Below are 21,749 nucleotides of genomic sequence, written 5' to 3'. Positions count from 1 at the left end.
TATGCATGTAACTCATACATACAACACACACAGAAGCCATGGAAACACACACACACACACACACACACACACACACACCTCTTTTGGTAGAAACAGGGTAAGATGGGAAATGCAAAACAAAAGAAATCAAATTGGATGAAGAGGAGGAGGAAAAAAGGGATTGAAGAGAGAAGGAAAGGGAAGAAAAAGAAGATCCGTTTAGGGATTAAATTCACCACGCAAGTAACTCTTCATCATTTATTTTTAAAAAAGTATCCATGCTTTCTAGCAACTGCAGTAACTATCAATTATCTCTGAGTTAGAATATCGTCTCATTTCACAGGTAATTATTTTGGGAAAAATGCTTTCTTTGGAAGATCATTTCTCTTGTCTTTATCAAAATCCACAGCTTGAGCTCTGTGCATTTTGCTTTTAATTACCCATGTCTCTAATTATCATTAGACTAGAAAAATATTCTGAATAATCATCTGGATATTTTTTAAAGGAACTTTACCAATACTCTGTATATGAATACATTTTGAATATATAGACAGCTGAAAAGACCAAGTTACCATGCAGACTATTCTAGTAACAGCAGGAATGTTATTAGCTTCATTCTGGGTTAAGATAATTCTATGGAGCAGTTTTCAACATAACATATTAGCTAATCTTAATAGAAAATTCCTTCCAAATAAAGAATTTTTATCCTACCAACAAACTGTAATTTAGAATAATTGTGTTCTTTTTAATATATTCAACTACTGCTTAGATAATCATAGGTTTCATGCTTTAATCTTAGTCCATATATTATAGTTTAGAAATATGTTTCAGATTGTTGATTCATTTTCACTGCTTGAATGATTTCTCTTGAGAGGGCACATGGCTTTACTGATTCAAACAATGATTTAATACCAGTACCATATTAGAATGATTAATAAAAAGTCATAAAGCAATGTTTTATGTTCATATTACAGTCAATTTGGATAGAGATTTCTGGTTTTCTGATGGTTTAGGCACCATATCTCCTATCTCCTTTTGGAGTAGGGAGGGGGAATGTACACTACAGCTTAGAATAGAAGTTATTCTAACAGGACCCTTGGAAACATTAACAATTCCATCTGCCTAATATTCCTTGCAGATATCCTAGTCTGGATAAATCAGACCATGATCAGGTCAGGCTTGTCTAATGTCCAATTCAGAAGATGCATAAAAAGAAGGGACAAACTTCTGTCTATTCAGGGGTGGGCTACTGTGGGTTCGCACGGGTTTGGGCAATCCTCTAGATAAGATTCTGTGGAGTTCAGCGAACGTGCAAATCCCACCCCTGGCTAGCCCCTCCTCACCCACTTTTCCCAGGAGTTCCCACGTGGCCCATTTTGAATACCAGGCAAGTACAGGACCCACGCGGAGGCTTGAGGAGGGTGAAAAACTGGTGTTCCAGAAGGCCAGAAACGGGGCCGTTTCCAGCCTCCAGGGAAGGCTGTTTTTGCCCTCAAGGAAAGCGTCTGGAGCCTGGGGAGGGTGAAAAGGGCCCCCATGCCATGGTGCAGGTGGCTGACTAGGGCATGCCCACCATGGCCATGCCCAGTCAGCAACTGGGCAGAGAACGGGTTGCTGATATTTTTGAAGCTCACCCCTGGTCATATTCAGATAAACCTGTTTGTAGCTGATTTAAATCCTTCAATATGGAATATTTTTAACCATCTTGTAATGGAAAAAGAAACATATCTAAGCAACAAAACAAGTAAAAGAATTATGTCTGCTAAAGTATCATATGATTAGAAAATCAGTTGTTTAAATCCCAACTGAGAATATTTTCCTGTAGTCTTCAGATACGATTTATTGAGAAGCTTACAAAGATATTATTGAATCCAAAAATGGGCTAGTACAGTATGATTATCCCCAAGAAGAAAGTCCAGATTTTCTGAATGCCAAATAAACCCAGGGGGAAAAGATTTTGTTATATTTTGTACCATTTTTTTCTTTGTTCATATCCCATCTTTCTTATAGTTTTGTTGTATTTCTAGTGTTTTCTTATTTAAAGTATTTATATCCAGCTACCATTCAGAGGATTTCATGATGAGTTACAATATATAAAACTGAATTAATACTGAATTAGTTTAAACATACAGTAGCAAACAGTATCAGTAACAGAAAAGCATCTAAAGGTTGATAGGAGTTAGGATGTGGAAGTAAAGTTTGTAGTACAAGATTAAAGTTGAAGCTTCACATAGTACTGAAGGGTGAGCAATATTGGTAAAATCCGGTTTCAAAAAAAGTTGTAGAGCCAGGATGCTATGACATGAAAGTTCTTTCCTTCATTTCCACATAATGTATTTCAGATGCTCGAAAGGGTCCTCTTGAAGATCTTTTGGGCAGGCATATACTAGAAGAGGTATTTCCTTAGGTCCCAAACTTTCAGGACACACTTCCCTCATAGGATGATAAAACAAAATAATGCTTCCCAGAGATTGTACTAGTGAATTACTAATTTTCAGCCTTAGATTTCCTGGAAGCCAATGGAACAATGAAAACAGCAAGATCTCGCTTTAAAATGGCTGTTACAGCTGTACTTGATTGACAATTGTCATGCTTGCCAGTATGGAGTCCAGGTTCATAGGTCTGAAGCAGGAACACAAGGTTATTTTTGTAGACAGTTATGTAAGTATGAAGGGCCCCAGTGTCCATCTCAAGAGAGTGAGAGCTCTTCTATGTTCTCCAGGGGTATATGCCTTGTGGAGGTATTATGGTAATAGATGCTTGGTAAGTGATTGTGATCTGTATTAATTTCAAAAGGATTTATGTGGATGGCATGGGTCTCTTGTTACAAAAGAACCCAAATAATTTAGTTTGCAACATATTTTGGGAGGAATGAACAGATTCAGCTGTCTGTTATTTTTTTCTCTTTTTAAAAAAATCTTTCCTATCTTGCCCATATGATGATTTGGTACTCTTAATTTTCTGTGATACACATGATACATTTTGCTGAGGACTGTTGATAATGTGCCACCTGAGTCCCATTTGAATCAAGTATTTTTAGATTTAATTTGAAGACTCCTTCATAAGAAATAGAGAAATGTAAAACTTCAGCATTCATAAAAGCTGAAATTGCAGTCTGTTTTTATCCTGATTTCTTTCATGTTTAGTAATCAAAGGAACCTAAATTTTAATCTCTATGTAAATAATGACCAGTCATTTATTTTTCAGACTCACGTTCCACTCTTTCAGCTTTTTGAGATAGGTAGATATGAAAATTTTAAAATATTTAATACAATAAAAATACTGTATACATATCACATATACTGTGCATATGTTAACTGTAGTGTTAGTGCTCCTTTCAATAAAACACTAAAAATACACATGTATATATGCTTCTAGTGTTTTATTGAAAGGAGTGGACATTGAAATATACATATGCTATTGTCAGATTTTTGTAGACTATAAATACAGAAAGAGATAAAATTATCCAAGAAAGTGTTTTTGATTAGAATACATTCTATTTTTTTATTCCAATAATTACTTATGATTATTAATTGTCAAAAGTGGCAAGACTTGCTAACCTGATTTTGGAATCGCCTTGTTCTTGAATCTTTTGAAATAGTTCTTGAGAAATATACTAGTTTCTCTAAAAAATATATCTGCAACTGCTCTGTCCCCCTGGCTTTCCTTCTAAACATGCATTCCTCAATTCCCTGATTTGCAATGGCACATTCCCTAAAAGAGATATAGTCTGATTTTCCAATAAAACTGTATAATATGAACCTTAAAATTGACAGAAATCCTTTATGAATTTTAAATAAGCTTCTGTAGTATAATGGTCCATTTTTATTAAAAATAAATGATTTCTGAGTTATGTAATCAAAAGTAAAATGGTATGGTATTCAGGCAATTTTTCCAATGGCAATTGGGTTATAAATGTAAATATTGCCATAATGAAGACATGATAAAATTGACATAAGAATTTTGAAGCACTCTAGTGTACACACACAATAAAAACTATTGGAACCGGGCACAGACTCCAGTCTTATAAACCTGTTATTCCTATTCAGGATAATATTGGGGTGACTGGGTAGAGCTGAGCATTTATTGACCAGATGTTCTTCCTGACACGTACAGTCTTTCAAAATTCTTAATCATGTCCTGTAGTATATGTGACCAGCGCAACTGACTGAATGTTCTTTGCAAGAGAGGAAAAAAATATCCAAGAAATAATCCTCGGCAGGATATGCAGGCTTTATGAAAACCCCTTGCAATGTTTTAGATTTAATGAAAGCATGGAAATCAGGGAGACAAGTGACTATTAGTGAGATAGTGGTACAATGAAAAACAGAATATTCACATACATTGCCACCTAGTTAGTAATTAAATGAAAAACCATTCCACTCATTAGAATTTCACCAGAATTCTCCTCTTTTGACAGAAATGTCTATGCCAGCTGTCTTATACTCAACAAAAACATTTAAATGAAAAAGTACATTACAGATTTACAAATTTAATTTATACATTTACATAGCAACAAAAAGAGGTTTTTAATTGATCTACAACATAAGATAAAACTTAGTTAAATTTGAAGCTTAATAAAGCTCCAGAACCTGATAGCACTAGTGGATTTACTACAAAACTTCCTTAAAATGTTCTGATAAACTTTAATCCAAGTAATGAGTGAGATCCAGATATGTGAAGAATTTCCTCCAAATGAAAAGTAGCTTTTCTTTTATTTATTTTTTTAATAAAGAAAAAAATAATTGAATTAATCCTGAGGCATATAGATCTGTCTCTTCTTTAATATGTAAAACTACACTAAATAGTTTTCAAATTGATATAATGTATCCTGATTAAAGGGAACTTATATTGGAAAAGATATATAAGGAATAATGATAAGAAGAATAAAAATTATGCGCTATTTTTCTTGATGCTGATGCCTTTGACAATTTGGAATGGCCTTTCATGTTTGCAGTTCTGAAGAAAACGTTGCTGTAATTTTTTTGCATAGATATATTTCTAAAGAACAAAAAGCCAAAATTGTAGAAAGTACTTTTATTTTGGAGCAGTAGGCTATATTGAAATGAATAAGACAGTATGAAAAGAAATAAAATTTCAGGATTTAAATTAGCCACGAAAAAGACACACTGAATTTATTAAATTATTTGTTTGATTGATTTTAATAGCTGCCTAATTCAGCAAGTGATTGATTTTCTTTACTTATTTGCTATTCACTCATATTGTAAATACATTTATTCAGTCCAGCACCCTTTAACATTGTGGATAAAATGTACGTAATTATAGTTTTGGGTCAGGTTATTTAATGAAACTTGTCGACATGGAATTCAGCAGAAAAGGAAAAGCTGTTGCCTATCAAACAACAGATTTTAACATTTCTAATAAGGTCAAATATTCAGGATTCATTTTTACAAAAAGTAACAAAGATTTAAATGTAATTGCTTTTCAAGATATATAAATACATTAGGATACAGTTCCTGCTGGGGAAAAAAAAATAAAACTGCCTTGGTTTGGGAAAATTGTGGCTGTCAAAATGAACATTCTATCAAGATTCAACTTTCTTTTTCAAATTTATATTTATTGACAATAAAATATAGTAGTTCTCGCTTAACAGCCACAATTGGGGCTCACAACTGCACTGCAAAGTAATGTCAGTAAACAAGATATCACCTGACCAACCTGCTTAGCAATGGCAGTTTTGACAATCCCTGTTGCCATTGTTAACTTAACCCCACCTGGTTGTTAGGTAAGCACCCACCCTGATTCAAGCCATTCCTGGCTTGGTTCCTCCTCCAAGCCTTAATCCTTGGTTCTTCCAAAGTAAGAGACTGCCTCCTCTTCAAGTCCCTCCCCCCGACTACCTCCCCCATCTCTGGCCTTTAGGCTGCTGTGTACAGCAGCACTCCTTGATGCTGGGAATGCTAGAGCTAAAGTAGAGACCAGAGTTGCTACTGTGATATTTTAGCCCTGATGCTGCTGGTGGAGCCCCAATCACTGAGTGTCTCATTAATCTCATGATGCATCCAGCTATCCATACCCTGTGATACAAAGCCCCAGCGCTGCAGCCTAAATCCCCTATTATCCTGCACTGCACTTCCACCCTCTGCTGACTTTTGATACCTTCGTCCTTCTGCTGACAAGATGTGTCCAGTTTGGCCTTTTGTGAGGCAGCTTCTAGCTATGCACAGGTTGTTCCTCAAGCTATACACAGCCTTACAATGGACCAACAGGCACTTCTCATCAGCAACAGAAGGAAGAAAATGGCAAAAGCCAGCTGGAGACAGAGAAGGCAAAATGGAGGATGGCCAAAAGAGCGGAGATAGAAGAAACAGTGAGTAGGGTGAAGCTAAAGTATGTTCTGTGGTTGTAAATGCAAGCAGATTGCCAAGCACCTGAATTTTCATTGTGTTAAGGTGGGACTGCTGGAATGGTCATAACAATTGAGCATAAGTACCATGCATTCTGTGCTATTGTAACTTTAAACAGTCATTGAATAAATGATCATTAACAAAGATACCTGCATTAAATATTTGGTATAGATAAGTAATAAATTGCATATGTTCCAATAAAAAGCCAAGGATTAAATTCAAAGAATCCAAATAAATTAAATTGTATGATTAAATGGGTACAGAATAGGAAGATGCAACAATAGAAATGTCAATAGAAGAATGACAAATTTACTTTGAATATTATACACAGACAAATGGTATAATTTGTTTTACCACTATTATTCCAGTCTTGGTTCCTAAAGTATATCATTCATTTTCTAAGAACTGCTGGAACTGTAACAAGCACTTTCGACCCTTCCATCATGTGTGATGGCAGTGCTATAAAATCCAATACAGATACTCCTCGAATTATAACCCCAATTGAGCCCAAAATTTCTATTGATAAGTGAGGCAGTTGTTAAATGAATTTTGCCCCAGTTTACACCTTTCTTGATATAGTTTTGTGAATCACTACTACAGTTGATAAGTTAGTAACATGATTGTTAAGTGAATCTGACTTCCCCATTGACTTTGCTTGTGAGAAGATGATCACATGATACTGGGACACTGCCACCATCATAAATATGAGCCAATTGCCAAGTGTCTGAATTTTGATCCCATGATAAGGGGGGTGCTGCAACGCTCATAAGTGTGAAAATGGTCATAAGTCACTTTTTCAGTACTTGTTCTGCTTATTACTCTCTGGATGGGTATAAAGCAGACAGAGCAACTCCACAAAGCATCCATACAAAGTCTTTTTTATTGGTTCATCAGGCATCCTTATCAACTCACAGTTATGACGAGGTTCTTTTTAATGTCCAGTCCTTTGCATATCTGCATTATAGTGTAGAAAGATAATAAACTCTCATCCCCATGATGATTGAAGCGGCTGCATGGTAAAGGATCCAGGCAAGAGTGAGGGAGCCTCCCACAACCCAACAAGGGTCAATTTAGTGACCAATCAGGATTACAGATGTGACTACAAGACATGGGCTACATTTCCCAGGATGCATTCCTTTAAAGGGACAGCTCTCAATTCCTAACTAACTATCCCAAATCCCATTAACTCTAAACTGTCTGGACAGCACACTCCCCGCCTGGAATTGTAAATTCCACTAACTAAAGTAACTGTATAACTAAGATAAACAGTAAAGAGTAATACTAACTGAATAGCAGATAACTATATAACTAAAATAAACAGTTAGCTATATAACAGTAAATAGTAAAGCATCAAACAAAGCAAAGCATGCAAAGCTTGAGGTTCGATCTTCAAGTTCAGCCTTTCTCCAAAGCAGCACCAGGTCGGTGACCAGTCTGGTGTAGAGCTTCTTGGTGAAAGTCTGCTGGTTGCCTCTGGCAGCCATTTAGGGTGCACAGGTACTCTTCCAACGGTTCAAAGGGGTGTTGACAAGCAGTTGAACTGGATGTTGCAAAGACATCTGCCCTTGTAGAGCATATTTGTGAAAGTCTGGTGGTCGCTGGCAGCCATTTAGGGTTTCTTAGTGAAAGTCTACTGGTTGCCGGTGGCCTTTTAAGATGGACCGGCATTCTTGTTTTCAATGATGCTAAAAGGCATCAGAAGGCTGTCAGAATGGATGGTGCAAAGGCATCTGCCTGGGTTGGGCCTGCGTCCAGTCGACACAGACAATTCCTGAGATTCCCCAGAGCAAAATCTTGGCTTCAGGATCTAGGGCGGGAAATCAGTGAGCCATATGCTTCAGGTGGGGTATGTTGCTAGCTACCTCTGGTGTTGCAATGTGGCTGCAGTCATCTGGTATCCCATTCCATTCCAACATGGGCGGCAGTAGGAAATGGGAACTTCCATCTAATGACTCATAGAGTCCTGTGGCTTCCCTCCCTGCTGTGCATCTTGGTGTGCACATTGATATCGTGAAGTACAGTTCTTCCTTCTGAACATCAAAGAGGTCGAAAAATGCAGACCTGGCTAGTGAGGCATTGTTCTGAGGATTCAGTATTACATACAACTTCACTGCTTCTTCTGGGCATCCACCGGGGTAGACTTTGGCTAAGCAGATCTGACGACACGAGCAAGGGGCTGGTGTGTTATTACACACCGTCATGCAATTGACACTCACCACTATCTCTGATTGTACTTTCGCGGTGCGCTGAGGCACATAGTGTGCTGTCACATCACACTGAAGTTCCTTGTTCAAAGGAGGGTTAGGAGTTGTCTGCTGTGGTGGTTCAGAGTCTGGATGCAGAACAGTTGGATGCTCGTTGCTGTTGTATAGATGGTATTGCACCTTTGCTGTGTAGTCTTTGGGCACATGTTTAGAAGATTTGCAACACTTGTAGCAGAATCTGAACTCCCATAACAAATCTTTCCTTTGTTCCAGGGATTTCGTTGCAAACACTCAACAACTGTTCAGCAAGTGTCGAGTGTTGTGTAAAGCACAAAATTCAACTCTCTTTGTTGTAGGAGACTCAAGTTGGGTTGCTTCTGATAAGTCCTCTCCCGAAGTCTTTATGGAGAAGGTCGTGACCCCTGTGTTATGTGTTGTCGATGATCTGTAGAGATGTGCAGTAGACTCTGGAGAAGTGCAGAGTTTTGGTTGTAGTCTCTGTTGGGTAAAATCTGCATCTGAGGTGAAGGTTTCTAAAGCTGTTGCAGGACTCTGTGTGCCGGAGAACAAATTCTTGGAGAAGGGCAAATGGTGGTTCTCTTTTGCGGTTTGTGGCCAGAAAGGCATCAGACAAAATAATCCATTGTTCTAATATTTCTTTTGGGAGTTTGGCGATGATTGCTTCTTGCATTATGAAGCGAACAAGGCGAAGCAGCATAGAGCTTAAGAAATGCTACGCTTTTCAGTTTGAATGAGCAGAGAAAATTTAGCTTTCCTTTTTAGAAATACCAGCAAGATTTCTGAAACTTTCTTGTTGCGTTTGGAAAGGGTTTGTAACTGGAGGAAGACAGGGATAGGTGAAGAATACCTGGTGCCTCCCTTTGTTTGCACAATTAGTTCCTTTTAAGTTAGCAGAGATGTAACCTGAGACAGAGAAGCTTCTCTTGATGAAGACAGGGGAGGGGAGATTTGCCCCTTCCTGTATCCACAATCAGGTTTGAGGTAGAGGTACAAAGGAATAGCATGAACATTTACTTCTGACTTCAAAATATCTTTGTCTTTATCACATAATTCAAATTACTTTTGCTTCATTCTACTTCTTCCAGGAATCAAGATTTATCTTTCTACTGTTCTGCTTATTACTCTCTGGATGGGTATAAAGCAGACAAAGCAACTCCACAAAGCATCCATACAAAGTCTTTTTTATTGGTTCATCAGGCATCCTTATCAACTCACAGTTATGACGAGGTTCTTCTTAATGTCCAATCCTTTGCATATCTGCATTATGGTGTTCAAAGATAATAAACTCTCATCCCCATGATGATTGAAGCGGCTGCTTATAGGAATAATAAGTATTTTACATGCCTCTTATAGGAAAAAGTGTTTGATTTCCTTGATGGACTGCATTACTCATTATAGTTTTCTTTCAGTGTTATGAGTAATGTTAATTAAATGTTCTTCTCTTATAATGAATAAAAAAGAAACCTGGATTTGGACAATAAAATGGTCATGAGGAAACTGATAATTGATTTCTTATTTGTACTATCTATTTCTTATTTTTTTTTCAGAATAAATAATATAGGGAGAAAAAAGCAAACATTAATAAGTTTTTCCCCCTTTCCCTCCCTTGTTTCTCTTGTGTGATGAAAACTTATTGGAAAATCTTTGTATGTCATTTCCCCCTCCCCTTGTGACTAACACAGGGAGGTTGTTGTTGTCTGGTGCCCTCAAGTCAGAGTTGACTCGCGGCAATTGCTTGGGCAAGTCCCTGAAGTTGTTTTTGCAAGATTTCAGAAGTGATTTGCTGTTGCCTGCTCTTCCTAGGGGTGAGGGAGAGAGTGACTGGGCCAAAGTCACCCAACTGGCTTTGTACTTAAATCAGGACAGAACTCATACTCTCCCAGTTTCTAGCCTAATGCTTGACTGAGTGCTTCCCAAACTTTTTTCCTTCATTATCCAAAACTGCTTATCAGAAAGTCCCTATTCAAACCTCCCTGCTGGGTTTGTGTGAGAAAGAAAAACCACCTTTACTCAATTTTGGGTAATTATCCATGTTTGGAAACCACTGCCTTAATTACTGCACCAGACTGCCTCTCTTACACAATATCAAAGGGTTTTTAAATTTTTATTTGCTCTTCTGCCTGTTGCAATGATTTGCTTTGCAACCCATCAAGAGCCATTTCCTGCTTGCACATAACTACAGATAGTCCTTCATTAACAACAATTGAACCAATTGAACAACTGCAACCTTACAATGGCACTAATGAGTGGTACTTGCAACCAGACTTCCAAGTTCCAGCAACCTTAGGTCACATGATTATAATATGAGTATTTGGCAACCAGCTTACACTGAGAAAAGTTGCAGCATCTCCTGGTAAATTGATTGCCATTTTTGACCTTCCCTGTGGGCTCTCACAAGCAAGTCAATTGTCAATTCTAATCTCCCCCATCTGGTAGAAGTGAACTCTGACTACACTTATGCCATGGTGGCCACCTCTACACTCTCAATGCCCGGCAGCAGTCATTTATCTGCCCACCAATCTGCTTGTGAGCTGCCTGGGACTTGCAGATTTCTGCCAGCTTCCCCATTGACTTTACTTCTGAGAAGCTGACAGGAAGTTCTCACTTAATGGTCCACAATCCTTGCTTAAGAAAGATAATGGTCCTTGAGACACCAAATCACTTAGCAAATAAAATTCCAGTCTCTCATTTATCTGCCTTACAGATAGTACTTCTTGTTAAGCAAAGACTATCTGTACAGAATAATCAGGCCTCAGAAACATCTTTTTTTCCCTGATGGATCTCCATGATGATGCTTTAATCAATTTGTACTCAGATCAGACATGCTGTCCTTGGCTGGAGTAGCATTAGTGTTCTGATACCATCCAAGAGCAACCTAAGAACGTATACAGTGTTGTAGATTTCATTCTTTTTAAGCAAAGTTGGATGATTGAAAACTTGAAACTGAAACAAGGGAGAAAAAAAATAGAAAACAGTGAATTCCAGTCCTCCTTTAAGCCTGGAAACTGGCTGGGTGACATTGAGCCACTCATTCTGCCTCAGCCCAAGCCACATCAGAGGATTGTTGTGGGAGAGAGGTGGGGGTGGCAGGAAAGTTTGAAAAGAAAATGTCATGCTAGTAAAGTTTCCTGGTGATTCAAGGATGTGTGAGTAACATTTCATCTCAACTATGGAGAAAGACTTAAGGTCTTTTTAAGTAAAATAAAAAACAGTTAAAATTGACACCTTGCATTCAAATGAATGGCTTTGAAAAATCAACATAATCAATAAATAAAACGTTTTAGGTTCCCTGAAATTGATTTAAAAAATTGTAGCAGTTTATTTATTTTTATAACATCTTTATTCTTATAAATAGCTTAAGGCAACGAACATATATAATATACTCCTTTTACTTAAAAAAAAAACATCAGGTATTTTGGATTTTGTTTCTGAACAGGACAGCTGGGAAATCATAGAAGGGCTTCGTGGAGTTATGAATTGCACCCAGGAACCCCAGAAGCAGGAAGGCTTCTTGCTGAAAAAAAGGAAATGGCCTCTGAAAGGTTGGCATAAGGTGAGAATCAGCCTTCACACCTGGTATTTGTTGCCAGTGCCATTTAAAACATTTGCTTGCTGTCCTTTACAAAATTGGCAGGGAGAATATTGCAACTGTTTAAAAATACATTTTATTGCAGTATGTTGCCTTGTCTGATTAAAAAGTCTGCTTTTCTATTGCAGAGATGGTTCTTTCTGGACAAAGGGATTTTGAAATACGCAAAGAATCCAGCCGATGTAAGTGCTTCAATATGCAGATGTTGTCATATAAAATAATATGGTGGTAACTTCAGTTTGATGAAAGAAATAAGTGATTGTTTCCAATAGAAAGAGGTAATTGTGTGTTTTATGTCATTTTCTCCTAAGCCAAACTAAATAATTTTAAATGTATTTTGCCAGATAGAGAAAGGGAAGTTGCATGGATGTATAGATGTTGGCCTTTCAGTGATGTCTGTGAAGAAATCGACTAAATGTATTGATTTGGATACTGAAGAACACATTTATCATTTGAAGGTAATCCTAGTTAGGTAATAGGAATATATTCTGAAACAAAAAATATTGTATGGCTCTTAGATACTATTATATACAGGCTCAGAATTCTCTTGAAGCTGCTGTATATAATAATACATTTCTTTGCAGTTTGCTTAAAATGCAGGTTCACCATTTAATCTTTAATAGCCTTTTTCTTCCATATACATTCATATTTTGCAAAAGACACTACAGTCAAATAGGGCCTTCATTGTAACAAAACAAAATAAAAAAACCAAAATTGGTTCTTAATAGTAATGAACTGTGTCAGGATCAGTTTTTTCTCCACATGTAATAATTTAATTTGTTCCCATTAAGGATGGTTGAGAAAGGCAGGTTTGGGAGAAAACAAGTGAGCATAATTAATTAATATACTTGGAATAACATAGATACATCACTGTTTGTTTACTAAACTGCTTTAAGTGAAAATGTACGTTTTGTGTAGTGTATTGCATTAGCAAATGAGAACTATATTGAATCTACTTTTAATTTTGTTGGACAGAATAAACCAGAAAGCCCTTTGCTTTTCAACAGTATGTGCACAAATAAGAAAAATTAGGCTTCCACTACTGAAAGTAGTCTTTTTCTGTGGTTTTAAAAGGCCTTGTGTGGTTTTAAATGCTCAGTTCTATATTTTGTGACTCTTCTGTTTTTATTTATAGATTGGGAGACTAGTTGAACTTTTAACTGTTTTTCCTATGGTTCTCAGACTGATATTTGATGAAACCATAAGATTACATTTGATAACCTTCATGGACAAAACAAACTCTTATTCCAACCATCCCCAAAGTGGGCATATTTGGGAAGATTTTTTTAAAATTAAATTTTGCATTAAAATCTTCAGCAGATTTCTGCATGTGTATGATCCAACTTTAAAACACACTGGCAAGAAAAAAAAAACGCACTGGAAATACAATGCTGAGGGAGTATGGCCTTTTTTTTCTTTTCTTTTTTTTGGTGACCTGGTTGGCTACTCTCAGTTTTTTAAAAAAAAAAAAACCTCTGTAACTGAAAGGTAGCAAAAGACCAAACCTTTGAGCAACTTCCTATTTTTCATGATTGATACTTGATAAATATATTCTACTTTTTGTGCAGTTGTTTACATGTTCCAGGCCTTGTTTCCTTTTACAAATACTGTATATTTATGCTTCCAAGTGTCCTCTATCTCCTATCCCTTAGGTTGAAAAACAGAATTGATTAAAGAACTTCATTAAGAAAGCAGATCTGTTTCATCTGCTGTAGTAAAATTTTCTGTTTTCTGTATTCCCAAGGAGAAGCATCCCAATCTGTAAACAAATATAGAATTTAGAGGTAAATTATTGCTTTATTAGTTTGACTGGGGAAATAAGACCATATAAGCAATAGCCCTTAGACTTATGTACCACTTCATAATGGTTTACAGCTCTCTCTAAGCAGAGTCAGCATCAGGACCCCATTTTACTGACCTCAGAAGGATCGAACTCCTGGCAGTGAGCAGACTTAGCCTGCAATATTGCATTCTAACCACTCTACCACCACATAACATGAATTATATATTTATGTTAGGATTTAGTAATTATTGTTTCTATCTTCTTCAATTCTCTATTAGGCAAAATCTCAGGAAGTATTTGATGAATGGGTAGCAAAACTGCGTCATCATAGAATGTATCGTCAAAATGAAATTTCCATGTTTCCATATGATATCAACAATCATTTCTTCTCAGCTTCAACATCTATTGCAGATTCAGTAACAGGTCTTTTGGAATCAACAGCAAACCAAAAGGTAGACTTTGTTTTAACTGTAGATTAAGAGGCCTCCATTTAAGGATTGATTTATTAATTTAATAATTATATGGAATACAATAAAAGTTGATGGTAGGATTTGGAAACATATATAATATGTAGTGCAGAAACCATTATCAAAATGTTATTGCTTTTTGTGATTTCCCAGCATTTGATGAAAGACAAAATGTAATTTCCTTTTGTCATTTTAATTCTGTTTTAATTAGCATAGAAACTGTTGAACAAAGTAGGATTTTGTTTTTAATCAGCATTCTTTTGCAAGGTCATCTATGTCAAGATAAGCAAGCCTGGACTCTTCCATTTTAACTGATAATTGGCAGGGAGGGAATAAGGTCACAACCTGACATTTAAGATGCATTGTAGTAGGAACTCTTTACCTCTTGAATGTTCTGTGATTACATAGGTGTGCAGGCTACATTGTTGATTTAACAGGTATGTTTATTTATATATTTTGAAGTACTGAATTACCTCTGTTTAGAGTTAGGGAAAGGGCCAAAGATACTGGCTCAGTTTCTGTCTTTTAGTATTGATGTCTCTGTTTCTTTTCCTCCCATTTCATTCTTCTGCCTCCCCTACCAAATAGATTCTGTTCCATGCTGGGTCTCAATCTAAAGCAGTCTTCTCCAGAATGCTTTAGTGGACTTAGGTCTTCTCCTGAACTAACATGCTGACATAGATGAAAACTGCTCAGCTCTTTGGTATATATGTGTATAGCAAACACTTGTATTTTGAGCATGCAAAGATATTGCACATTTTTTTGTTTGATAACTTCTAAGATTTGAAGGCAATGTTTAGTGAACAATTGTCTTTTTGGTGTAAACCTTCATTCATCCAGTCAGCAGATTAATGCAATATAGAGAGTGTCATATATATAATTTTAATTTTGGGCAAGCTTTTTTAATCAACTTTTTAAATATGAATTTAGACCTTGATAGTTGATTTTGAAGTGTCTCTTAATCATGTCATACACTGTCCACCATTGGAAAACTGATTATTGTCATATTTATTATTGTTTATGAAATCTTATCACCATATAACAGAGAGGCAGCATGACACAGCAAAATTCAGTGCAGGCGGGAAATCCTATGTCATTCCCTTGTTTAAATGAGTCAAGAATTCCAACTTGTTTGCAGCCATCTGAAGATATGGAAAGATGTTCAAAAGGTAAAAAGAAAGTAGAATGGTTTAAATATTCTACCTCTTCCAAATTTTCTCAGATGTTTTTATGACATTTTCCTGTTATCTTACAATATCTACTTTCTAATCTTTAAATCAAAAATTTATTCCATGTGATATTGAAATAAATACTGCTGGTACCTGCTTGAAGAATTTAAGTAATTAGCTAAAGAAAAATTGAGCAATTGTGCAAGATGAGGAGGCCTTAGGAAGAAACATATATTTCTTTGTGTTCTTTCTGTATGAGAGTACAAAAGTCCTTTGTGTAAATTGGACTTTCTTGGAAGTATTAATGAAATATCATTCCTTATCTTGGTAGAATAGTTCTATTCTGCCTTGCTTGGAGCTGCTGTAATTGGTTCACAGGAAATCAAACTTGTAAAATATAATGTGAAATCTATTTCCTTGGAGGGGAAAATACAAGAGTGTCCTTACCACTTTTCAAACAAAATGTTCTTACTTCTTAGGAAACAAAACTGTACTATTGGAACAGGATCATCCTTTATTAAGCTTTTCTGTCCCTAACAATATATAATAATCCTATTACCTTTTCCCCAGGTGTTGATGAGTCATATGTGCAGGATACCTTGCACTCTCTTTTCTCATTAGAGTCTAGACTAGGAAATATTCTTCTTTATATATTAAATGGTGATATGGGGAAGGGGACCTTAATTATTTAGGAAGTATTAAATGAAGGATTAGGGGGGGTTACAACTTAATTCAAATAAACCTTTTGTTTTATGTGTAGATCTTTTTTATTTTGTTCAGCTATGCCCAATTATCAGATTTATTCAATACTTATTTCCTAGGGAAGTTATAGTATACATTACATTAAATATTATATTTTTGTAATAGAATGCTAATAAACATACTTTTACTGATAATTCTGATCGAGAAAAAGCTTGGTGAAACTGTGTTATTCATTTACATTGGGATTTAGTAACAATTCTTTCTAACATCTCCCTTTTTTTCTAGAGAGCTTGATAAATGGGTAGCAGAGCTATGCCACCTCAGAATCGCTTTGCAATACAATAGGTCCAGAAAAAGCTACTTACAACCCATTTTAGAAGTTTTGACATCTGGTCCTCCCACATGCACATGGCTGCCTTTGGGTACTCAACAACTGGCCCACCTTATTACTGTGATTTACATTTTTCCCCCAGAAACCATTTAATTCCACATTTACAACTTCCACATTTGCTTTACAACTGCCATGTTCACTTAACCATCGGGGGTGGGTGGGGAATCAGATCCCATTGGGAACCACCCAGCCAGGCAGGAGGGAAGTCTCAAGTGGGGAATTAATCTCAAATCCTTGCATAGTCACAAGAGATCCAGAACTGAGCCCCTCTCTCCCACGCTCCAATGAATCTTGTCTATATTTCCTCAGGAGAAAACAGGAGAGATTATTATAGGTCAGATATAATAAAATAGTTTAAATTCTACACCTGGGGATTAGGTTGCTTGGGCCTGACAGGTGGTCCAGTTTGTGACTGCCACGACTTACAACCACAATTGCAGGCTCAATTACAGTTATAACTTGAGAACAATTTGTTCAGTGAAGATAATTGGCATCATTGATTAATTGGCATCATTGTGCTAAAAATAAGCAATAATGCATTCATGTCAACTAAGTAAATTATTCTAATGTACTATTACAGTTTTAAGAACCAGAACTGTCTGTTAACAATAAAAGTAACAGAGAACTGTGGAACACCCTTGAAGATTTATATTATAAATATATTTGCTAAAGCGGTAAAATATTGGAAAAGTTTTTGTTCTTGTTACATCATGCCCAAGGAAATAAAAAATATTATGTTCAAAGATGTCATTAATTTTTTTAAAAAATTTCTTTAATAGTTTTAATACATACATTTTAGGAAAGCATTATTTCAGGTGCTATTGTCCAATAACTCTCTTTGTATTCTAGTTCATAGAATATTTATATTTTTAAATTTAGAATATAAAAAGCTATACTCCAAGTTCCCTTTAAATAGTTAATTTAACTATTAAATCATTAATTCTATGGTAGAAATGGTACAATAATAACAGCAGGTACTGAAATATTGAGTAATGACTTTTGCATTCTGTCAGTATCTTATACAACAACTAAATGCAGCAAGAAGTTTGATGGTTTAGTCCACCTTTTTTTTCTTACCCTTTCCTTTATCTCTCTTCTTTTTCGCCAAAGAGTGAAAGCCATTGTTTTTATTTCAAACAGACCTCTCTCATTGTCACAACTATCTCTTAGAGATGAGCCAGCTTTTACAAAGCATGGAAGTTCTCCATAGGACATATTCGGCACCCGCCATAAATATTCAGCAAGTAAGTTGAAGAAATTACCACTGATGGGGGTCATTCTGCTTGCTAAGGCCAGGTTTCTTTCTAGAATGGTGATAAGTGGTACATTTCTCTTTTTTACATGCTGTTGTAAAGGGTCTCCTTTTTGAAAGTCCCAAAAAAGAAAAAAGAACACACAGAAGATGGCGTTCTAGAGCTCTTGGTAAAGATGCTAAAGGGATGTTGCAGGTAAACTAACTCTTCTATACCTCAACTTCATTTTTAGTCTATGATAGATGGCATTTGCTGCCCATACAACTTAAACCTTAGTTGCTATTCTTACAGTAGGAAGATATTTCATTCTGCCTGTGAAGGCATCATGGAATGAGTGGGCTTTTATTTTAGTCAGCCTATTTATCTTTTTGGCCAGTTCACTTTTCAGAAAGAATAAACAGTTATTTTCTTATAAAGAAATCTGCTGATAAGAATTCAGTCTTTTAGGAGAATATCAAATCCAAAGGGGAAACAGGGAAGAAAGATAGGGTTACATTCATTCTGTGTGCATTTATTTGTGCATTGTTTCACAGTACACAATGTATAGGAAGGCACAAATCCCTTAACTTAGGCGGAAATTTCCGAGATAGGGCAGGAAACCCGAACAGAAATATTAACATAGTGGTAGTTAAATGTGATTAAATATGCTTTGTATGATTTTTGGTTCAATAAAAAATTTCTCATTTACTGGATACCATCTCTTTTTTTTTATTCAGTATATCTGACTTGCATTTATTTTTCTCCTGGCACAGCCAGTGCTCACTTCTATATAACAACATAGGCAGAAACCTGCTGTTATGCATACCTGTTTTCATTTCTTTCAATCAATCTTTTTAACAGATTACATGGTAGAAAATTTTCTACCAGCTTGTGCCTGTTTTTAAATTTTCTCCATCTATTCTATCTCTTCTAAACATTTTATAAAATATACTAATTCATCTGCTTTCTATAATTTTTCACCACAATCTCTATAAATGCACATAAATCAAGACATTTACTTTATTATATACTTTATCTAGATCAATACACTTATAATAAACTTGCTTGTAAGAAGAGTCTAGACAATCATTTATCTAAAATGATTTAGGTTCTCTCCTACTTTTGGGATGGACTAGAAGATCTCAAAGGACCCTTCCAACTCATTCTATTCTGTCCTTGTCCTGTCCTGGCTTATCCTGTCCAAACTTTTTCTTACTCATATTTATATTAATTACTTAACTTTCATAAAGGGAAAAATCTGATCTCAACCCTCCCTACCCAGCATAGTCATCCTGCACTTTCCAAATGCTGGTCGTTATCATCTCTTTTATTCATTAGTTAGAATTGTGCCAAATATTTTCATGTGGTCTCTTAATGAACTAATCTTTCTATAAGTGCTGCATTTATTCGCGTTGATTTTTCCAGAACAATAAAAGCAAAACCCAGATGCAATTTTCACACACACACACACACACACACACACACACACACACAATTGTACAGCCATTCTATAAACAAATCACATCAATGTTTTAACATTTCATCAGTTATACAGTTCTATCTAAACATACATCATTACCATTTTTAGCATTTTATGACATTAACACCTTTCTTTTCAGACATTTCTTGGATGTTAACATCACAGTGTTTGTTCCATTCCTCAACATATCCTAAAATTTCCATGCATATTTTCTTTTAAAAAAATAAAGAAAAACTTCTTCCAGTATAACCTGGAATTAAGGAGAATCTTCTTAACAGTAAAGACAATTAATCAGTGAAACACCTTGCCTTCAGAAATCATGGGCACTTCAGCACTGGAGATTTATTTATTTTTTTTGAAAATTTTATTTGGGTTTTCACAAAAACAAAATACAAATAAAACATCTTTTTTTGAAAATAGCATGGTCCCAGGTTATCACTTCTTTATACAGACACAAAACTCAATTTCATGCTCATTTTTATATTCTATTCCATATCTTATTACCGTTTTATATTTTCTACATAGTTTTTCCCCTCTTTTAATTTTCTCAACTTTATTTTATTTATCTATCTCAATTCAAATCATTATATTTATACTTTTGTCTGTCCTGTTTCAATTTCATATTATCTTTTCTTATTAAACAAATTTTTCCCTGTAGTTGCCAGCTTTTAATTTTATCCATTCAAACTCTTATTTAAGCTTCAATGTATACCTTTAAGATTATAGCATTTAATATAATACATAACTTCCAATCGAATTCTACTTGGTACATTCTTAAAATACACACTATATTCTTAAAAAGAAAAAAATTATATATATATATATATATATATATATATATATGTAAATAAAGCACACATTCCATTCCAATTCAATTCTATCATTAAAATCTTAACATCTTTAACATTTCTTTTCAATTAAATATCATACTTCCTTGGGAATACTTACAAACTTTCCATAGTTAATTCTTTTTCCATATTTCTCACTTATATTTTTATGAATCATTACTAATAATTAAAAATGTTCCCATTTAATTCTCTCAATCACTTTAATTCATTTATTTATTAACAAACATTCCACTATATTACAGTAAATATTTTATCCATCATTTTAGTCATATTTTCTAAAATTATTTGTTTGTAATATAACAATGCTATCTTATGTACCTTTGCAGAATCCCTTTTGCAATTAAATTTTCACCCATTATCTCTAAAAAAGCTTATGGTTACAATCCTTATATCTTTTCCCTGTTTCTCCATTTCTTGTTTCTGTCTTTTACAACTTCTTTTCCTTGCCTTCTTCCCCCTCTTCTTCTCCCTCGCCTTTTTACCCCTTCGTCTTTCTACTTCTAACTCTCTCATCTGTAATCCCCTCTTTTGTTGCTTTCTAATATTATACTTCATACACTGTAAGTTCCTTTTAGTTACAGTTCCATTACTTAGTTCCAGGCAGTCTTCTCCATTTTTCCAGATCCTGCCCTTTTATTCTTTTTTTTTCTCCTTTCCTGCTTTTAAAAACTTTTAAATATCCAGAAATCTTTATTATCCCTTTGACTTTTATTTTCAGCTTAGATGCCTATTAATGTCAGAGTGGATTTTTTTCAACTTCTTGCTTAAGTCTCTTAGCTGTCAGTATAAGGAAGGGAAGAAAAAAAACCCTAATCCTTTCCCTTCTCTCTCTCCTTCGCAGCTTCAAAATCTTCTTTGGGAACAATGTTATTACATTTAAATTCCAGGGTACCTTATGTGTTACTTTTGCTGTTTGACCCGGTCAACCAAAACTTTCTCTTCTTATCTTCCTCCTGCACATTCTTTTCTGGTCGAATTCTTCTTTGTGGTGGCCATTTCTGACCACCGCTACAACCGCCTTCGGGAAAGGGAGTAATGGCCAGCTGGGGAGGAGAGATGCAGCTCTCCTCAACCCTGCAGGCAGTCTCCCCCTTCTTCACCACCTCTATGGGGTGGCTTAGCCCCGAAGCCAGCCGGCTCGGGGCGCTTCAGTGGCGAGCATGGATCGAAGCCTTGCAGAGACGAGGCTTCGGTCTGTCTCCAAAGAAGCTCAAACCAGAAGTCCAGCACTGGAAATTTTTAAGAAGAGACTCAACAGTCACTTGTGTGAGATGGTATAGGTTCTCCTGCTTGCACAGGAAGCTGTACTAGAAGACCTCCAAGGTCCCTTTCAGCTTTTATTTTATTCTATTCTTTTTAATCCACATATTCCACTGGAAGTCCTTGTTTAGTTTTATTCACCCATTCCATAGTATTTTTTTTTAATCCTCAAAATGGTTATGTTTCCTCTTCTACTTCCTTTGAACATTTTTACAAAAAAAGGTTTTTACATTTTTACAAAATTCTGTAATTTTCA

General features: G+C 35.6%; 2 protein-coding genes across 14 annotated transcripts in view; one reads left to right on the top strand and one right to left on the bottom strand.

Moving 5' to 3' along the window:
- PALS2 (protein associated with LIN7 2, MAGUK p55 family member) overlaps positions 1–21,749 on the bottom strand; it is a 240,270-nt gene that overhangs the window by 86,250 nt on the left and 132,271 nt on the right. The window lies entirely within an intron of this gene.
- Positions 1–21,749, top strand: part of OSBPL3 (oxysterol binding protein like 3) — a 115,415-nt gene that overhangs the window by 59,563 nt on the left and 34,103 nt on the right. For 9 of the 13 annotated variants that reach the window (XM_087915300.1, XM_026706417.2, XM_087915295.1 and 6 more), the window contains 7 exons: positions 12,009–12,125; positions 12,290–12,343; positions 12,506–12,619; positions 14,223–14,396; positions 15,457–15,580; positions 17,814–17,917; positions 18,029–18,121. In XM_087915300.1, coding sequence (XP_087771426.1) covers positions 12,009–12,125; positions 12,290–12,343; positions 12,506–12,619; positions 14,223–14,396; positions 15,457–15,580; positions 17,814–17,917; positions 18,029–18,121 — 780 coding nt within the window. The remainder of the gene's footprint in view (positions 1–12,008; positions 12,126–12,289; positions 12,344–12,505; positions 12,620–14,222; positions 14,397–15,456; positions 15,581–17,813; positions 17,918–18,028; positions 18,122–21,749) is intronic. The other 4 variants (XM_087915301.1, XM_087915299.1, XM_026706425.2 and 1 more) reach the window with 1 other exon arrangement.

Source organism: Pseudonaja textilis, chromosome Z, assembly GCF_049901715.1.
Source record: "Pseudonaja textilis isolate UNSWEBS1 chromosome Z, rPseTex1.2, whole genome shotgun sequence".
Taxonomy (NCBI): domain Eukaryota; kingdom Metazoa; phylum Chordata; class Lepidosauria; order Squamata; family Elapidae; genus Pseudonaja; species Pseudonaja textilis.
This window is presented reverse-complemented; position numbering and strand designations above follow the sequence as displayed.